The sequence below is a fragment of the Excalfactoria chinensis genome, chromosome 28 (assembly GCF_039878825.1).
Source record: "Excalfactoria chinensis isolate bCotChi1 chromosome 28, bCotChi1.hap2, whole genome shotgun sequence".
NCBI lineage: Eukaryota > Metazoa > Chordata > Aves > Galliformes > Phasianidae > Excalfactoria > Excalfactoria chinensis.
The window spans coordinates 1,562,929-1,577,638 of record NC_092852.1 but is presented as its reverse complement, the minus strand read 5'-3'; the positions used below and the strand labels follow the sequence as shown (position 1 = coordinate 1,577,638).

The 14,710-nt window shown below is 53.2% G+C and overlaps 2 protein-coding genes across 4 annotated transcripts; both read left to right on the top strand.

Annotated features, from left to right (window-relative positions):
* Positions 1-1,465: 1,465 nt before the first annotated feature.
* SMARCD1 (SWI/SNF related BAF chromatin remodeling complex subunit D1) lies at positions 1,466-8,179 on the top strand. Of its 2 annotated transcripts, none has more exons than XM_072357939.1 (13): positions 1,466-1,724; positions 1,835-2,022; positions 3,164-3,206; positions 3,304-3,426; positions 3,687-3,809; positions 4,304-4,420; positions 4,751-4,852; positions 4,946-5,107; positions 5,218-5,315; positions 5,743-5,878; positions 6,197-6,349; positions 6,584-6,685; positions 6,910-8,179. In XM_072357939.1, exons 1-13 carry the CDS (start codon positions 1,557-1,559, stop codon positions 6,961-6,963), a joined length of 1,569 nt encoding a protein of 522 aa, XP_072214040.1. In that variant the 5' UTR covers positions 1,466-1,556; the 3' UTR covers positions 6,964-8,179. The 2 variants fall into 2 exon arrangements, with proteins under 2 accessions (XP_072214040.1, XP_072214041.1); XM_072357940.1 differs by having other exon boundaries at positions 1,469-1,724; positions 6,227-6,349.
* A 567-nt stretch (positions 8,180-8,746) lies between these two features.
* Positions 8,747-14,111, top strand: GPD1 (glycerol-3-phosphate dehydrogenase 1). Of its 2 annotated transcripts, none has more exons than XM_072357941.1 (8): positions 8,747-8,905; positions 9,548-9,725; positions 10,144-10,284; positions 10,652-10,790; positions 11,501-11,613; positions 11,894-12,127; positions 12,295-12,401; positions 12,584-14,111. In XM_072357941.1, exons 1-8 carry the CDS (start codon positions 8,844-8,846, stop codon positions 12,678-12,680), a joined length of 1,071 nt encoding a protein of 356 aa, XP_072214042.1. In that variant the 5' UTR covers positions 8,747-8,843; the 3' UTR covers positions 12,681-14,111. The 2 variants fall into 2 exon arrangements, with proteins under 2 accessions (XP_072214042.1, XP_072214043.1); XM_072357942.1 differs by lacking the exon at positions 8,747-8,905 and adding an exon at positions 9,283-9,412 and having other exon boundaries at positions 12,584-14,109.
* The last annotated feature ends 599 nt before the right edge of the window (positions 14,112-14,710 follow it).

Below are 14,710 nucleotides of genomic sequence, written 5' to 3'. Positions count from 1 at the left end.
TTGCCCTCCCCTGCTTCTTATGAAACACAGCTAATGACAGGGGACAAGGAGAACTGGCAACAGAACATCCCTGGAGAGGGGGAGCTGGGGTGATACCATGCTCAGCTCTTAGGAACCCACAGCTCTTAAGTGTGGGTTGGATGAGCAGACAAGGGCTGATCTACTAGAAAGGAGCTCTGCAGAAAAGGATGTGGGTCTCTTGGTGGTCAATGGGGTAACCACGAGCCAGGAGTGTGCTCTGGTGGACAAGAAGGCCAATGATACCCAGGGGTGCACTGCACAGAGCCTGGCCAGCAGGGTGATGGAGAGAGGTGCACCTCCCCTCTGCTCTGCCCTTGGGGAGGCCACAACTGGAGCACTGGGCTCAGTGCTGGGCTCCCCAGATCCAGGCAACAGGGAACTGCTACTGGAAAGAGTCCATTTCTCAGCTCAGCCCTTATTTCTCTCTCCCTCTATCCCTCCCAGCCACTTCCTAACCCCGTCCAAAGGCTCCTGCCGGGCTTTAAGCCTCACTTGAAGTCGCTGCATCTGAACAATACGGAGCAGATAAGTTCCACCGCTTCTCCTCACCATGAATATTTCATCAGGCAGCCGGGCGCCAAGGCTGTGTTGGAGGTGGCATTACATTAACTGCACGGACACACGGATGCTGAGACAACAGCTAATGGCTGTGCTCACGGCATCGTGTTTTCCATCGAGGTCAGGAAACACTGAATTTGGTGGAAAAGGTGCCAACAACTCCCCACTTCTCAGTCAACAATGCCACGCAGTGTACAGGACAGCTTCCTAAATGGCCCGTGATTAGCATTAATTGCTTAATTCATACTTGCAGCGTGGCTGCTCTCTTGGATTTTATTCATGGATTAATGCAGGCTGGATGCAGGTCCCTCTGCTCTATGAGCAACCACACGGATGAGTGCCCTGGGGATAAGGAAAGTAATGCTAATACTTGCAAAAAGCGGCCTTTAATTCAGCGCTGTGCCTTCTACGGAAGGAGGGAGGAATCCTCCTCCAGGCGTCCCCAGCCCTAAGCAAAGCAATCCCAAACACGGGCACAGAGCACCTGTGAGAATAGGGGACCCACGGCGCCCCCACCCCAACTCCGTCACAGCATCGAGGCTCGATGCCATGAGCGCTGTCCTCCAGGGCCTTGCACCCTCAAACACTTCCCTATGGTCCGTGCACCTCCACAGGACGCAGCCCCTTCCCACACCTCCCACATCCCCCCTACAAATACCCCATGGTCTCTAAAACCCCCAAACCCAACCCCCTCCCATAGCCCTCTCCAAGTCCTCTGCCTCACCCACTGCCCTCCCCAAGCTCTACACACACCCCCAGACCTCTATTCCCACACAGCACTGACCCTTGGACGCACCTACGACCCCCTCCCCACCCAGGACCCCCGTCCCTTCCCCCCTCTCCCCCACGCCCCGTTTCCCACCGCCAGCAGCTCCTCCCGCCGGCAGAGGGCGCTGTCTGCAGGCGTTGCCGCTCTATCCGCGCTCTCTCTATATCAGAGCTCCGGTTCCGGCCCGCTCCTCTTTGTGCTGAAGAAGATGGCGGCGCGGGCGGGCTTCCAGTCGGTGACTCCCAGCGGTGGAGGCGGCGGGGCCGCAGCCGGGGCCGGAACGTTGGGTCCGGGCACTCCAGGCGGACCGGTGCGCATGGGCCCGGCCCCGGGACAAGGCTTGTATCGCTCACCGCTGCCGGGGGCCGCCTACCCGGTGAGGCAGGGGAGGGGCCGGCGGGGGCGTGCGGGGCGGGGCGGGAGGGACGAGGACGGGGCCGGCTTCCCCCCGGTGGTCACTGGAGCGGATTCTTCTTCCTCCCGCAGCGCCCCGGCATGTTACCGGGCAGCCGCCTGGCGCCGCAGGGTCCCTCCATGGGGCCGCCTGGATACGGTGGGAGCCCGGCAGTGAGACCCGGCATGGCGCAGGCCGGCCTGGATCAGGCCCGCAAGAGACCAGCGCCGCAGCAGCTGCAGCAGGTGCAGCCCCAGGCAGTGCCCAACCGCAACCACAAGTAAGAGACGGGGGCGCCGGGGGGGGCTCAGGGCATCTCTGTGCAGAGGGGGGGGGGATCACAAGGCATCCTTGGCCATCCTCAGAGCAGTGAGCAGAGGGAGGAGCTGAGACATTGCTGGGACAACCCTGGGGTAACAAGGCTCTTGGGACGTCGTCTGGTCAGCCTCTTGGCAGCAGGGGGGTTGTCAGGACAATGGGTGTCCACGGGATGTTGCCGGTGCAGTGAGAGGTTTAGGATATCCTTGGGCATCCCTGAAATAGGAAGGGTCCCTGGAGCAGATGGGGCTCCCAGGTCTTCCCTGTGCTCCTCCCGAGACAGAGAAGGTCTCAAAATGTCCCTTGGGCATCCTCAGAGCAGCAGGGCCATCCCTGGGATGGCAGAGGAGTCTTGGGTATATCCTTGGGCATTCCTATGGCAACAGGGTTCTTCAGGACACCCCGAGGGCAAAGAGGAGTCTCAGGGCATCCTTGGGCCCAGTGGGTCTTCATGGTATCCTCTGTGCATCACCAGAGCAGTGAGGGTGCTCAGGGCATCCCCAGCTGGATGTGGACACGTTGCTTCTCTCCCCACAAAGCCCTATGGGACAAGATCCGTGTTTCGGGGTGAGGGCAGGCACCACTGAGCTGCAGGCTCTCTCTGAATGGGCCAGCACTGACTTGGTGTCATCTGCTGGCTGCTCAGAGCAGCACAAAGCTTTTCTGTGTGCAGAGCCAGGCCTGGGCCTCTCATCGCTGCTTTTGTTTGTTGGGTGGCTGAAAGAGACTTTGATGTTCTTGTGCAGCTTCGTCTCTGCTAGAGAGGAACTTCCAGCAGATAAAAGAGTAATGTGAGACTGTTGGACAAGAGCAAGTTTGCATTCAGTTTCTGACAGTACAATGTGATGCCTTGGTAATGTCGGTAATGCATCCCTGAGTCTCCTAGAAAAGTCTGTCTAAAGCAGATTGAGCCATAAGCCTTCCTTTCCAATGATGCAGCCTTGTTTTCAGTGCTTTCCTTGGGGATGTATTAAGGCAATCAGCTGCTGCAGGGCTGAGAGTATTGCCGGTCCTAAAACACAAACCTCATCTCGCTCCTTTTGTGAATGTCCACTGTTAATTAGCAGAACGGTTACCATTTTAATGCTCTCCTTACTTTACAGTGCTAAAAAGAAGAAGATGGCAGACAAAATTCTACCTCAGAGGGTGAGTGGCGTGTGCAGTTGGCAGCCTCTGCTGATAGGGAGATGTGGGGGAATCGACAGTGATTTGCATGCTTGATTGGCTTGTGCTCTGCTTGTAGATTCGTGAACTTGTGCCTGAGTCTCAAGCTTATATGGACCTGCTGGCCTTTGAAAGGAAATTGGACCAGACGATCATGAGGAAACGCTTGGATATCCAGGAGGCTTTGAAACGACCCATTAAGGTTGGCAAGGGACATCCAGAGACTTACTGTTATCAGGAGAGTAGGAGGGCTTTGAAGGTTGTGTCATATCCCTATAAGCATAGAGAGAACTGTAATGCCCAGGACTTAAGTGGACCAAGACTGCCTCTCTCTGTGCTGTTTGTCCTGGGAGTGGATGTATGAGGAAAAGAGGAATATTAAGCTTAGTTTTAACAAAACATAAGCATGATTCTCATCCCTTTGCTTCAGAATAAATACTGACCTGATGCTTTTTCTTGCAGCAAAAGCGAAAGCTACGTATTTTTATCTCCAATACCTTCAATCCAGCCAAGTCGGATGCAGAGGATGGTGAAGGAACAGTGGCCTCCTGGGAGCTTCGAGTAGAAGGAAGGCTGCTAGAAGATGTGAGTCTGAGACACCCAACCACAGAGCTGATTTGATGGATCTGGAATTGGCAATTGAACCAGTTTCTTAGTGTCTGGGAGTGTAGCTAAGGGCTTGATATCCTCCTTCATCTCTGTTTTCCAAGGAGTCTGATGGTGACGAGACCGAGAGCCCAACTCGGAGACCGATGGGTATCCCCATGGCAGAACATGAGTTATACAAAGTTCTTATAGCTATAAGAATTAATGGTGAGAGCCGATCAGTAGCACTTTGTGTACCCTGGCTCTTAGAACCAGGGCACTCGCATTTTATGTAATTGCTGAGTAAGTTAATTCCTCCAAGCTCATCTTTATCTCCAGTCTTTCACCATTTTTGACTTGGAACTTGATTTTCGAGCATGTGTTGATGAATGTAAGTGTTCACAACTTAAAGGAACACTGTCGTGCAGCTTGCCTGTGCTTGAGTCCTGGAACTTGCTCTCCTGACTCTCTCTTCCTTCCTGTGTTGCTTGCAGTCTGCTTTGTCCAAATACGATGCCACCAAACAGAAAAGAAAGTTCTCATCCTTCTTTAAATCTCTGGTCATTGAACTTGATAAAGACCTCTATGGCCCTGACAATCACCTGGTAGAGGTGAGCTTGCTTCTTTTTGCTGTATTATCTCTACAAATGGGTTGCTGTTCCAGCAGATTGAATTTGTGTGTAGTTGGTAACTTGTGAAGTGGGATATTTAAGGCTTTGACAAGTGGCTAGGTGCCAGGGCTGAATTCTCTTGAATTCTTATCTTAGCTTTTCCACTGACTTGCCAGGGCTCTGAATAAATGCATTAACTCTTGTTTCAAACTATAAATGGGAATAAGATGAATCTTCTGTCGTGGGGGAAGTTGGGTGGCAAGCAGCAGGAGCAAAAGGAATCGAGTGTGTAGGTGCAGCTTAATCCCCCTCCTGTTGCACGTATTCCAGTGGCACAGAACTGCTACAACTCAGGAGACAGATGGCTTCCAGGTGAAGAGGCCAGGAGATGTCAATGTGCGCTGCACTGTCCTTCTGATGCTCGATTACCAGGTGAGATGTTGGATAGCAGTGCTTGGCATATGCAGCATTTGCTTTGGTCTGTGGCCATAGTCCCCTCTCACCTCTCTGTTCTTTTTCTTTCAGCCTCCCCAGTTCAAACTGGATCCCCGCTTGGCTCGTCTGCTGGGGATCCACACTCAGACTCGCCCAGTGATCATCCAGGCTTTGTGGCAATATATCAAAACCCACAAGCTCCAGGACCCCCACGAGCGGGAGTACGTCATTTGTGACAAATACCTCCAGCAGGTAACAGGATTTGTGGTGGGAATGAGCAACTGCTTCAGCTTTTCCTGGTCAGCAGGCAGCTGTCTGGCACAGCTCCTGTTCCTTCCCTTAGCCTTGTCTTTCTGTCACAGATATTTGAATCTCAGCGGATGAAGTTCTCTGAAATTCCACAAAGGCTTCATGCGCTGCTTATGCCCCCGGAACCGATCATCATTAATCACGTGATCAGGTGAGGCTGCTTTACTTGGCTTTGTATTTCTAGAAAGAACAAAAGATGGATGAGGCTGGCAGAGAAAAATAGCATGATGTGCTCTGGTTTTTCAGTAGTAGTTTCCCTGCGTTGCCTGCCATTATTTCCTGGGTACCTCTGGGTACCTCTGACACTTACTGTATCCTTCTCTTTCACAAGGAACTCATACTGCCTTTATATTACCACGTATGTGGGTAGAAATTTGCTTGGAACAGTCACTTGGTCCTTATGCAGCAAAGACATCAATGAAGCTTTGCTGTTTGGTGTTAGAGCTGAACCTCATGCTGGCTTGCCTTGTCCCTGCTGACAGTCCTTATGCTGCATCACCCTAAAGCAGTCACAGTTTGATGTGATGGTTTCTTGAATGACTTACTCTTTCTGCTTCCTTCCTTGTGGATGCCCCCAGTGTTGATCCTAATGACCAGAAGAAAACGGCCTGCTATGACATTGATGTGGAGGTGGATGATACCTTGAAGACTCAGATGAATTCATTCCTGCTATCAACTGCCAGTCAACAAGAAATTGCTGCTCTGGATAACAAGGTAGGAAGAGCTCCTTCAGGTGTGCCATCTTCTTTGCTAGATAGGAGTGTGTCTGTGGAGCAAGATGAGCTCTGAATGGGACAGTTCAGCTTTGCTCTGTTGGGCATTTGGAAGCTGGAGTAGGGCAACAATGGGTGGATAAATGGCTTTACCTGAAAGCAGAGTTTTAAAGCAAATGGTCAGTGGAAAAACCAGTAACCTTTAGAGCAGGGAGTTAGGAGCTGTGAATCCTATCTGATAAATCAGCCAGAAAGTGTAAGAATTCACCTTCACACGTTGGATCTCTTCATGTTTCTCTGACATTTTTTCCCTATTCAGCAGTCCCGATGCTGTGCTTATCTCCTTCAGATCCATGAAACAATAGAAACAATTAACCAGCTGAAGACCCAGCGTGAGTTCATGCTGAGCTTTGCCCGAGATCCTCAGGGCTTCATCAATGACTGGCTCCAGTCCCAGTGCCGGGACTTGAAGGTAAAAGCTTTTCTTGTATGGAAGGTGGATCCAGTCACATGTTTCCCTCATTATAACTAGCTCCCACAGAGAGAGAAAGGCAATTTCCTGCTTAGAAAGCGAGACTTGAACTGAAATCAAACATAAGGACCTGACCTGACTGAACTGAAGTTTCTTTGAGGCAAAGGGGGTGCAGTTTTGTTCAGCACAGAGCTTTCGTACTCCCTGAACTGCTTTGTCCTTTGTGCTTTCCAGACGATGACTGATGTTGTTGGGAATCCTGAAGAGGAGCGTAGAGCCGAGTTCTACTTCCAGCCGTGGGCTCAGGAAGCTGTGTGCAGATACTTCTACTCCAAGGTGAGTGTCTCCAGGCAGGGGTTCCTTCCAGACTCAGTGGCTGGGTGTACCTGCCACTTCTTGGGGCTGATGCCATGGTGAAAAAGGGGCAGTGTTAAGCCTTGCTTTCAGACACCGCTAATGCATTATGATCCCAGTTTGTGTTCAGCCCCATCCAGATGGTCCCTGTGGTACTTGAACACTGAGCTGCTGTCTGTGTTAATGCTGCAACTCTTCTCTTCCAGGTCCAGCAAAGACGGCAGGAGCTGGAGCAGGCCCTGGGAATCCGCAACACATAGGTCCTCATCTCCTCCCCAACCAGAAGGCATCAGAGCTGCTTGTGGAGACAGGGTGCTGCAGAGCACGCAGTTAAGGCTCACATAACCACACTGTGGTGCCAAGGCCTGCACCGTCATCCATCCTGGCACTGTCCCTGCTGGGGCAGCTCTAGGACACCTGGGGTCTTCTGGGGAGTGGCAAGCAGACAGGCTCCAACAAGTACACACTTCTACCTGGTTTTCTTCCTGACTGTTGCCTTGTCAGTCCCAAGGCTTCCAAGAGCCTCCCCTTGACTCCGTGCTGCCTGTAGTGTCCCCAGTAGCCAGTATGAATGCTGACTTGGAGTTCAGAAACTCTTCCTCTTCCCATTCCTTTTCAACTAGCATCTAGTTGTGGCACACGTGAGACCTGACTCTGGGAAGCCAGAATCTGCTCAAAGGGTGGTTAGTCTGGTCTCCGCCTCTGTTAGTAGCAAGGTACCAGGAGATGGAGTGGGCAGGATGCTGACATACCTCCAGCCCTCCCCTCCCTTGCTGGGAGGGGGCTGCTGCACTGGGCTGCCTCACAGGTCACTCTCCTCCTTGAGGAAGTTACTGGACTGTATAGAGAATTGTTTCTTCCCTTGTCCCTTTTTCCCTGTCCTGCTCCCTCCATGTTTATGACAGACTGCCTTGAGCTGGGAATCACAGGGGAGATGAAGCATTGTCTTACAGCAAAGATATGGAAGTGCTGAGAAAAAGACTCTGCTTATGGTTCCAGCAAGCCAGCTGGCTGCTTGCTTTCCCTGTAGTGGGGAGGGGATGCAGTAGCTGCCCAGTGCAGTTGTGCGGGGCAGAGTATTGTATGCTCATTCCTTTGGGACAGTTACCATGAGTCATTTGCTGTGGGGACCAGAGGCTCCTTCCTGTGGATCTGGGAGTGTGGATCCATCCCTTGGGAATGGAGGTAGCCCCAAGTGTGTATGAGTTAGCAGATGTTTCCATGCTGAAGCTCCTGTGTTTTTTAGTCAAGTTATGGATCAGGAATGTACAAGTAGACTTTCTTTACCATGGGGAGTAGCAGCCCTTTATACCTCTTTGTGGAGTTATTTACTAGTGAACCAGTGGTCAGGTGTAAGAGAAGGACCTCTCTCAGCCTAGATCTCAGTATTTCTGCTTGGAACTGTAATGCAAACAGACTGTAATGCAAAGCTGGCCACGTTCTCTTGGAACAGCTGCAAAACCACATTACTGACAACCCCCCCCAACACCCCCTAATCCCTGCACCTGGCCGTGGTGTGGTTGGGAAGGTTGCTATGATTTTGGGAGCCCTCCTCCTGTGTCTGTGTTCCCACATGTCTGTGATTAATAGACCCTCCCTTTCTCCTTTGCCCCCCTTTGGAAACTGCTCCTCTGTGGTACTGGGGTGAAGGTCTTGGTGCTGATGAAGCAGCCCATTGACTCCTCAGGGTAGTTGCACATGAAGGATGCTGAACACTGCGTAGGCAAACATAGCTGTTGCAGAATAACTGCTTTTCTTAACTATTACGTTGGTTGTTTTGTTGGTTTTTTTTTTCTTCCCATGGACCAAACTTCTTTTTTTTTTTGTACTGTATCCTTGTAGATGTCACCCAGTTTTAATAAAAGCCTGTGAAGGAAGCTGTCCTCCTTCAATGCTGACAGTACGTTTTCTCTCAGCAGCTGCCTTGGATGACAAGTCGTGTATCTGCCTGGGAAGGGGGAGAGGATTCATTTCACTTTTAAAACAAAGCCAGCTGGTTTGAGGAACTGCAGAGAAAACGTTCTTCCCATTTTAGCCCTTTACACAGCGCCTTTCTTAAAGGATCTCTGCCTTTGCAGGGCGCTTTTGTGGTAAAAGAGCAAAGGATTTTGAGCAAAAGGGAAATCCGGTGGTTAAGCTGATGCTGAATGCTGGCCAGCCTGGTGTCCACACCGCAAAACATGGAGGAAAAAGTTCACCTAGGTGGGTTAAGAACCGTGCAGGATGGGCTTTGCCCTTTGGTAAAGCTTGAGAACGCTCATGAGATCCTGAACGCAGAAGCAAGGGCAGCTCCTAAGGTCAAGCAGTCAGCGCTGCTGCTTACCGCTGGGGTTAAGGCTGGGGTTGCGTTCTGGGTCTGCAGTCAGTCGGTTCGTGTTTCCTACCGGGGGAAGGAGGAGGGAGCGAGGGGGGGGGAAGAAAATATAATGGCTTTTCTGCAGAAAACGGGGAGGGAAAGAGAGGCAGGGCAGCCGCACCGCCGGCTGTGAGCGACCTGAGCCGCTCCTCCTCTGCTCCGGGGCAGTGAGCACCGCGGCCGGGACACTGTCCGGTTCGGCGGGGCGGGTAGGGGCGGGTGGGGGGCGGGCCGGACCGCGGCCTCACCGGGCACAGCCTTCAAATAGCGCCCTTGGGCTCCGTGCTGCGCAGCGCCCCGCGTCCCTGAGCCATGGGTGGCAAGAAGGTGTGCATCGTGGGCTCCGGCAATTGGTGAGCGCCCTCTGGGTCCCCCCTATCTCAGGTGCCCCTCTCGGGGGGCGCTGCGTGATTCCTGGGGTCCCCCCCCGGTGCCGGCAGCCCCGGTGCCCCCCGCTCACGGCTCCGTGTCCCCCCCACCCTGCGCAGGGGCTCGGCCATCGCCAAGATCGTGGGCAGCAATGCGGCACGGCTGGGCACCTTCGAGAACACGGTGAGCATGTGGGTGCTGGAGGAGGAGGTGGGAGGTCGGAAGCTCACCGAGATCATCAACACGGAACACGAGAATGTCAAGTACCTGCCGGGGCACAAACTGCCCCCCAACGTGGTGAGTGCCTGCTGGTGGCCTGCTGAGCACCAGGGCCGTGTTTAATCACCCTGGTGACAGGTGATAAAAAGCCGCTGTGCTGCTGCAGCCCCATGTGCCAGCAGCGTGAAGGAAGGGGTGCGCTGGGGCTCCTGCGTTCCCAATGACCTCATGGCAAGCTTTGGGATGAGCTGCTGCCCTGGTTGTTCTCACTGCCCACCTTTGCCCTTGCTTTGGTTTCTCACGGGCTGCTCTCAAAGCCACGTGTTGCTCCCCCCAAACAGGGAGGCAGGCTGAGCCTTTCGCTCTGCGCTTCTCCAGTCCCTCTAAAAGGGGAGTTTGTCACTGAGACCCCCCTGCTCCCATTGCTGTGGGTTAGGGCAGCCCCCCCTCTACAAAGCAGTGTGGAGAAGCTCCTGATGGTAGCTGTGCTGTGCAGGTGGCGGAGCCCGACCTGGTGAAAGCTTGTTCCGGGGCTGACATCCTCCTGTTCGTGGTGCCCCATCAGTTCATCGGCAAAGTCTGCGATCAGATCAAGGCCCATGTGAAGAAAGGTGCTATCGGGATGTCGCTCATCAAGGTGTGAGCAGGGCCACGGCCAGGGGCATGATGGGGTTTTTGAGGAGAAATTGGAGTCATAGGATCTGAATATCATAGGATTTTTTGAGTTGGGAGGGAGCTTTAATGGGCATCCAGACCAACTCCCCTGCAATGAACAGGGTTTGGGTTTAGAGCGGCATATGCGGGAATACAGGCACTGCCTTGTGGGGATTTGGAGGTGTTATGGGGTAGGGATGGGTGAGGGGCCCACAGCAGATCCTACATGCTGTGAGGAGTGGGGTGAAGCTGAGCATGGGGGGCTACTGGGATGGCAGGGGCAGGATTGGGGTGAATGGGGCCAAGACTCCCAGGCCATCAGCTCATCTCTGCTCCTGGTTGTCTCCCAGGGGGTGGATGAAGGACCAGATGGGCTGAGGTTGATCTCAGACATCATCCACGAGAAACTGGGAATTGACATGAGCGTCCTCATGGGGGCCAACATTGCCAGTGAAGTGGCAGAAGAGAAGTTCTGCGAAACAACCATCGGTAAGGAGCCAACATCTGGAAGCTCTATGCCAGCACTATGAACATCTGGCGGTCAGCCTGGCTCAAATGAATGGGGTGGGCACCTGGGAGACCCTTTAGGAAATACTTCTCTTGCTTTCGTTTCAATGGGCTTCAAAGGGACACTCACCTGGACTCGTGTTGCTGTTAGCCAGGGCTGCTTCAAAGTTCACCTGGTGGCACCTCCTGCCATCCTCCGCGCTGTTTGTGAATCACACACAGCAGCCAAAACCAACAGAACTGTTCTCTGGGTTAGAAGTTACAAGATTCACAATGTCTGTATTTAGAACAAAAGCAAACAAGCCATGCAGGAGGCTGGAGAGCTGTAAGCAGAGCACGCTGTCACCGTGAGCACGCAGAGACACGCTGATGCAGGGCAATGCAGGGAGAACAGCAGCCTCCAAACCCATATTTTGCAATCTCTGAAGATGCCTTTAAAAGTGGACAGGCCAATTCTGTGGTAGGGATATCCTCCCTGTCTTCTAGAAGCTCCAAGTTTGAACCTTGGTTATCTGCCAGGCAATGTGTGCTTGGCACACGGTGGGGCCTGCAAATGTTTAGCCATGGTCCAGCATTTGGGCAACGGATTCCTCTTGCTGTGCTGAATGCAGCAGGACCACAGGGATGGGGTTGGAATGCAGCTCTCCTTTAGGGTGTGCTCCATCGTCTTGTCCCTTCTCTCTCACTGTTAGGCTGTAAGAATGCACAGCAGGGGCAGATCCTGAAGGAGCTGATGCAGACACCGAACTTTCGGGTCACGGTGGTGCAGGAAGCTGACACTGTAGAGATCTGTGGTGCTCTGAAGGTGGGTGAACTGCTCACTGCGGTTTTTGCAGGGCTTGAGCTCTGCAGGGAGCACTGAGTGATCTCTGGATATTGCACTCCAGCTTGCAGAGACAGCTGGGTAGAAGGCTAAGCTTCAGAAGGAGCTCTGTGCACGTCCTGCTCAGCTGCTTGGAGGGATGGTGGTGACCAGACAGGCAGGGCAGGCAGCAGTCTGTTGATGGGATCACACTGGCACCTGTGGATAGAGAAGTGCCCTGGGTTTTGCTGGGAACACATCTCTCTGTGTTGTTGTTTTCCAGAACGTTGTGGCCGTAGGGGCTGGTTTCTGCGATGGTCTTGGCTTTGGAGACAATACAAAGGCTGCTGTTATCCGTCTGGGGCTGATGGAGATGATTAGCTTCGCCAAGATCTTCTGCAAGGGTCCTGTCACCCCTAGCACCTTCCTGGAGAGCTGTGGGGTCGCTGATCTCATCACCACCTGCTATGGTGGTCGCAACCGTAAAGTGGCTGAGGCTTTTGCCAAGACTGGGAAGGTGAGCAGAGCAGCAAGGGTAGCCTTAAACCTGCAACAACGTGGAGCCAGTTAGCACCAGGTTATCAACCTTCACTTGCCCGGTGCCACAACCCAGCTCAAGGGAGTGACCACGGGACAGTGGATGGCATGACAGTGTCCAACTCCCTCTCTGTTGGGTTGTTTTAGTCTATTGAGCAGCTGGAGAAGGAGATGTTGAATGGGCAGAAGCTGCAGGGTCCCCAGACGTCTGCTGAGCTGAATCGCATCCTTAAAACCAAGAACATGGTGGATAAGTGAGTGATCTCATCTCCCATGTTTGCTTTTTCAAAGCTGGGCTGGGGGTGGAACTTCCCCCCTTCCCCCCCCCCAATCTCCCTCACTGTCTGAACTCAGTGAGCTGCTGTCCCACCTGCTGCTGCTCAGTGTACCAGGTGCTGTGACTCTGCTCTGAGTGATTGTGTTGGTCTGCCCATAGGTTCCCCCTCTTCACGGCTGTCTATCAGATCTGCTATGAGGGCAAACCTGTTTCTGATGTCATCAAGTGTCTCCAGAACCACCCTGAGCACTTATAAATGGGCTCTGCCTGCAAAACTACACATCCTGCTGAGAAGAGGGGTGAGCTCCCACCTACACCACCTTGCTGCTGCTACAGCTTTGTGAGGAGTGCAGACTTCTGGGAGCCTTTGCAGAGCACAGCAAGGGCAGAGGTTCCTCTTCTCAGCCATGGAGACTGCCAGTCTGAGCCTGGTATCTGCACGGAGGTACCTGCTGATTTCCCTCTTTCTCTGAAGGGCTCATTTAGCTTCTGCTGCTGCCTAGGTCCTGCCCTGAGAGGGGCTGAGCATCTTCCTCCTTTCCCTTTCTTTTGCTTTGGTGGATTCAGTTCTCAGAGAGACGCTGCTAGGTCGTCGTCATTGATCCAGGCTGTGCAGGAGGCACTGCCTGGCAGGTCAAGCTTTGCTATTATCCCCATGAGGCCTCCTGGCATGACACCAGCTCTTCCCTGCTTGCTGCCATTGCTTATGTCTTAACTGCCTCACAGAGGGGCCACAGTTCCCTGCCAGGCTCCACCAGAGGCTGAAGCTCCTGAGGACTTTCAAAGGAGCCGATCATCACTCTTTTAAGAAGCACCAGCACAGAAAGAAGCTCCCTGCCCCTTGCCATGTGTAGCTTCCTCAGCTACCACCAGCTGCTTCTGCTGCACAGCACAGCCTGCACTTTGCCTGCGTGAGGGTAGCTCCAGAGAGAGCCCTTGGAGCTCAATGATTTCACTTTTTGTTCTCACAGCTGACCCTGGCCTCTGACCCCTTTTGTCACTGATCTGCCCGTACTAATTCTGTGCCTGCTGCCTGTCCCTGGCCAGCTCTCCTCCCTCATATCAGTTTGTTCTTTGGCTGGCTTTGGCAATGCAGGGACCAACTGCCCCAAAGTCTTTCTGAGCAGCTGGCAGGCTGCATAGCCCTTGGCAGTGTACCTGATAAAGCAGTTGGGCCGTTGCTCTTAGAGGAATGATCCACAGCAGCTTTTTGCCTTCTCTCTGGCTTGTTCCACTTTGCACCTTAGGCTGGCCTTTGCTTCTCTGTGTGGGTTTACAAGAGCTGAGGAAAGCAGGTTCCACGCTTTCACTGCTCCTGTGAGACTGCCCACCAGCAGCACGAGGGGCAGTGAAGGACGTGATCCACAACAGGTACAGAGGGCCCTCCAGCAGCACAGCAGGGGACAGAGGTCTCATGCCTTGTGCTGTGCCTTTGAAACTTGCCCCTTGTCCAGCTGGCTGCCACGTGCCTCTCAGACACTCTGATTCTGCCTTGCTGCTGCTGTTGTTCAGGGCACTGAGTCCAGTGGCTCGCTGTTCCCATCTGGGGCGGGTTGGATCTGCTGCAGGTCTTGCTGAATGCCCTCAGGCCAGGTCCCAGTGCTGCAGGCTCTCTGACTGGCAGTGTGTACTTCATGAATGTGTAAAAATCATAATAAATTTGGAAAGGGAGGAGGAGGTTGTTCACTCTGTGGTTCTGGTGCATCGTTGTCTTTGGGTTGGTGCCTGTTGCTCTTGCTAACGGTATAGAAGAGGGCTCTGTCAGTTCCTTCCTGGGGCTGCAGCTTTGTGTGCTGTTCCAGAAGTAAGAACACACCTGCAGGAGGGCAGTGCTGGGTCACACTTGCATCCCACTTGATATTTTTTCAGCAGCAGTTCCAGTGCTAAATCTTAACCGAGGGCTGCAGTGTTGAGATTGCATTGCAAAGATGGGTATGCAATCCCAATTCTACTTGAGGCCTGCAGGATCCAGGTCAGGATTCTGCTGTGCTGCCTGTACCCCAGCCCTCCCCTTCTCTGCTGTTCCCTGGGACATTCTGTGCTGTTTTATTCAGCTCTCCCCAACTTCTCTTCCCTGCCTTGTCTTTCTTTGAAATGCATCTCACACTGAGTGACCTTTCCAGGCCCCGTTAGCTCTCTGCTCACCCTCTTGCTAAGGGAATTTAATCTGCTGGCACTGCAGTTGTTTCTGTGCCTTTTATTAGACACGCGTTCTTGGTGGCACCCTACGACCTTTAAATTCAACTGAGCTGAAAAGCACACAAAGTAGCCAGCTCAAGGCTCTGT

Bases quoted from the DNA above. Each gene is read 5' to 3' on its own strand.
- SMARCD1 (XM_072357939.1), top strand. From the start codon at position 1,557: ATGGCGGCGCGGGCGGGCTTCCAGTCGGTGACTCCCAGCGGTGGAGGC. The intron at 3,810-4,303 runs GTGAGTCTGAGA...TGTTGCTTGCAG, and splicing joins AAGGAAGGCTGCTAGAAGAT to TCTGCTTTGTCCAAATACGA. The intron at 6,686-6,909 runs GTGAGTGTCTCC...CTTCTCTTCCAG, and splicing joins GCAGATACTTCTACTCCAAG to GTCCAGCAAAGACGGCAGGA.
- GPD1 (XM_072357941.1), top strand. From the start codon at position 8,844: ATGCTGAATGCTGGCCAGCCTGGTGTCCACACCGCAAAACATGGAGGA. The intron at 8,906-9,547 runs GTGGGTTAAGAA...CACCCTGCGCAG, and splicing joins GGAGGAAAAAGTTCACCTAG to GGGCTCGGCCATCGCCAAGA. The intron at 11,614-11,893 runs GTGGGTGAACTG...GTTGTTTTCCAG, and splicing joins AGATCTGTGGTGCTCTGAAG to AACGTTGTGGCCGTAGGGGC.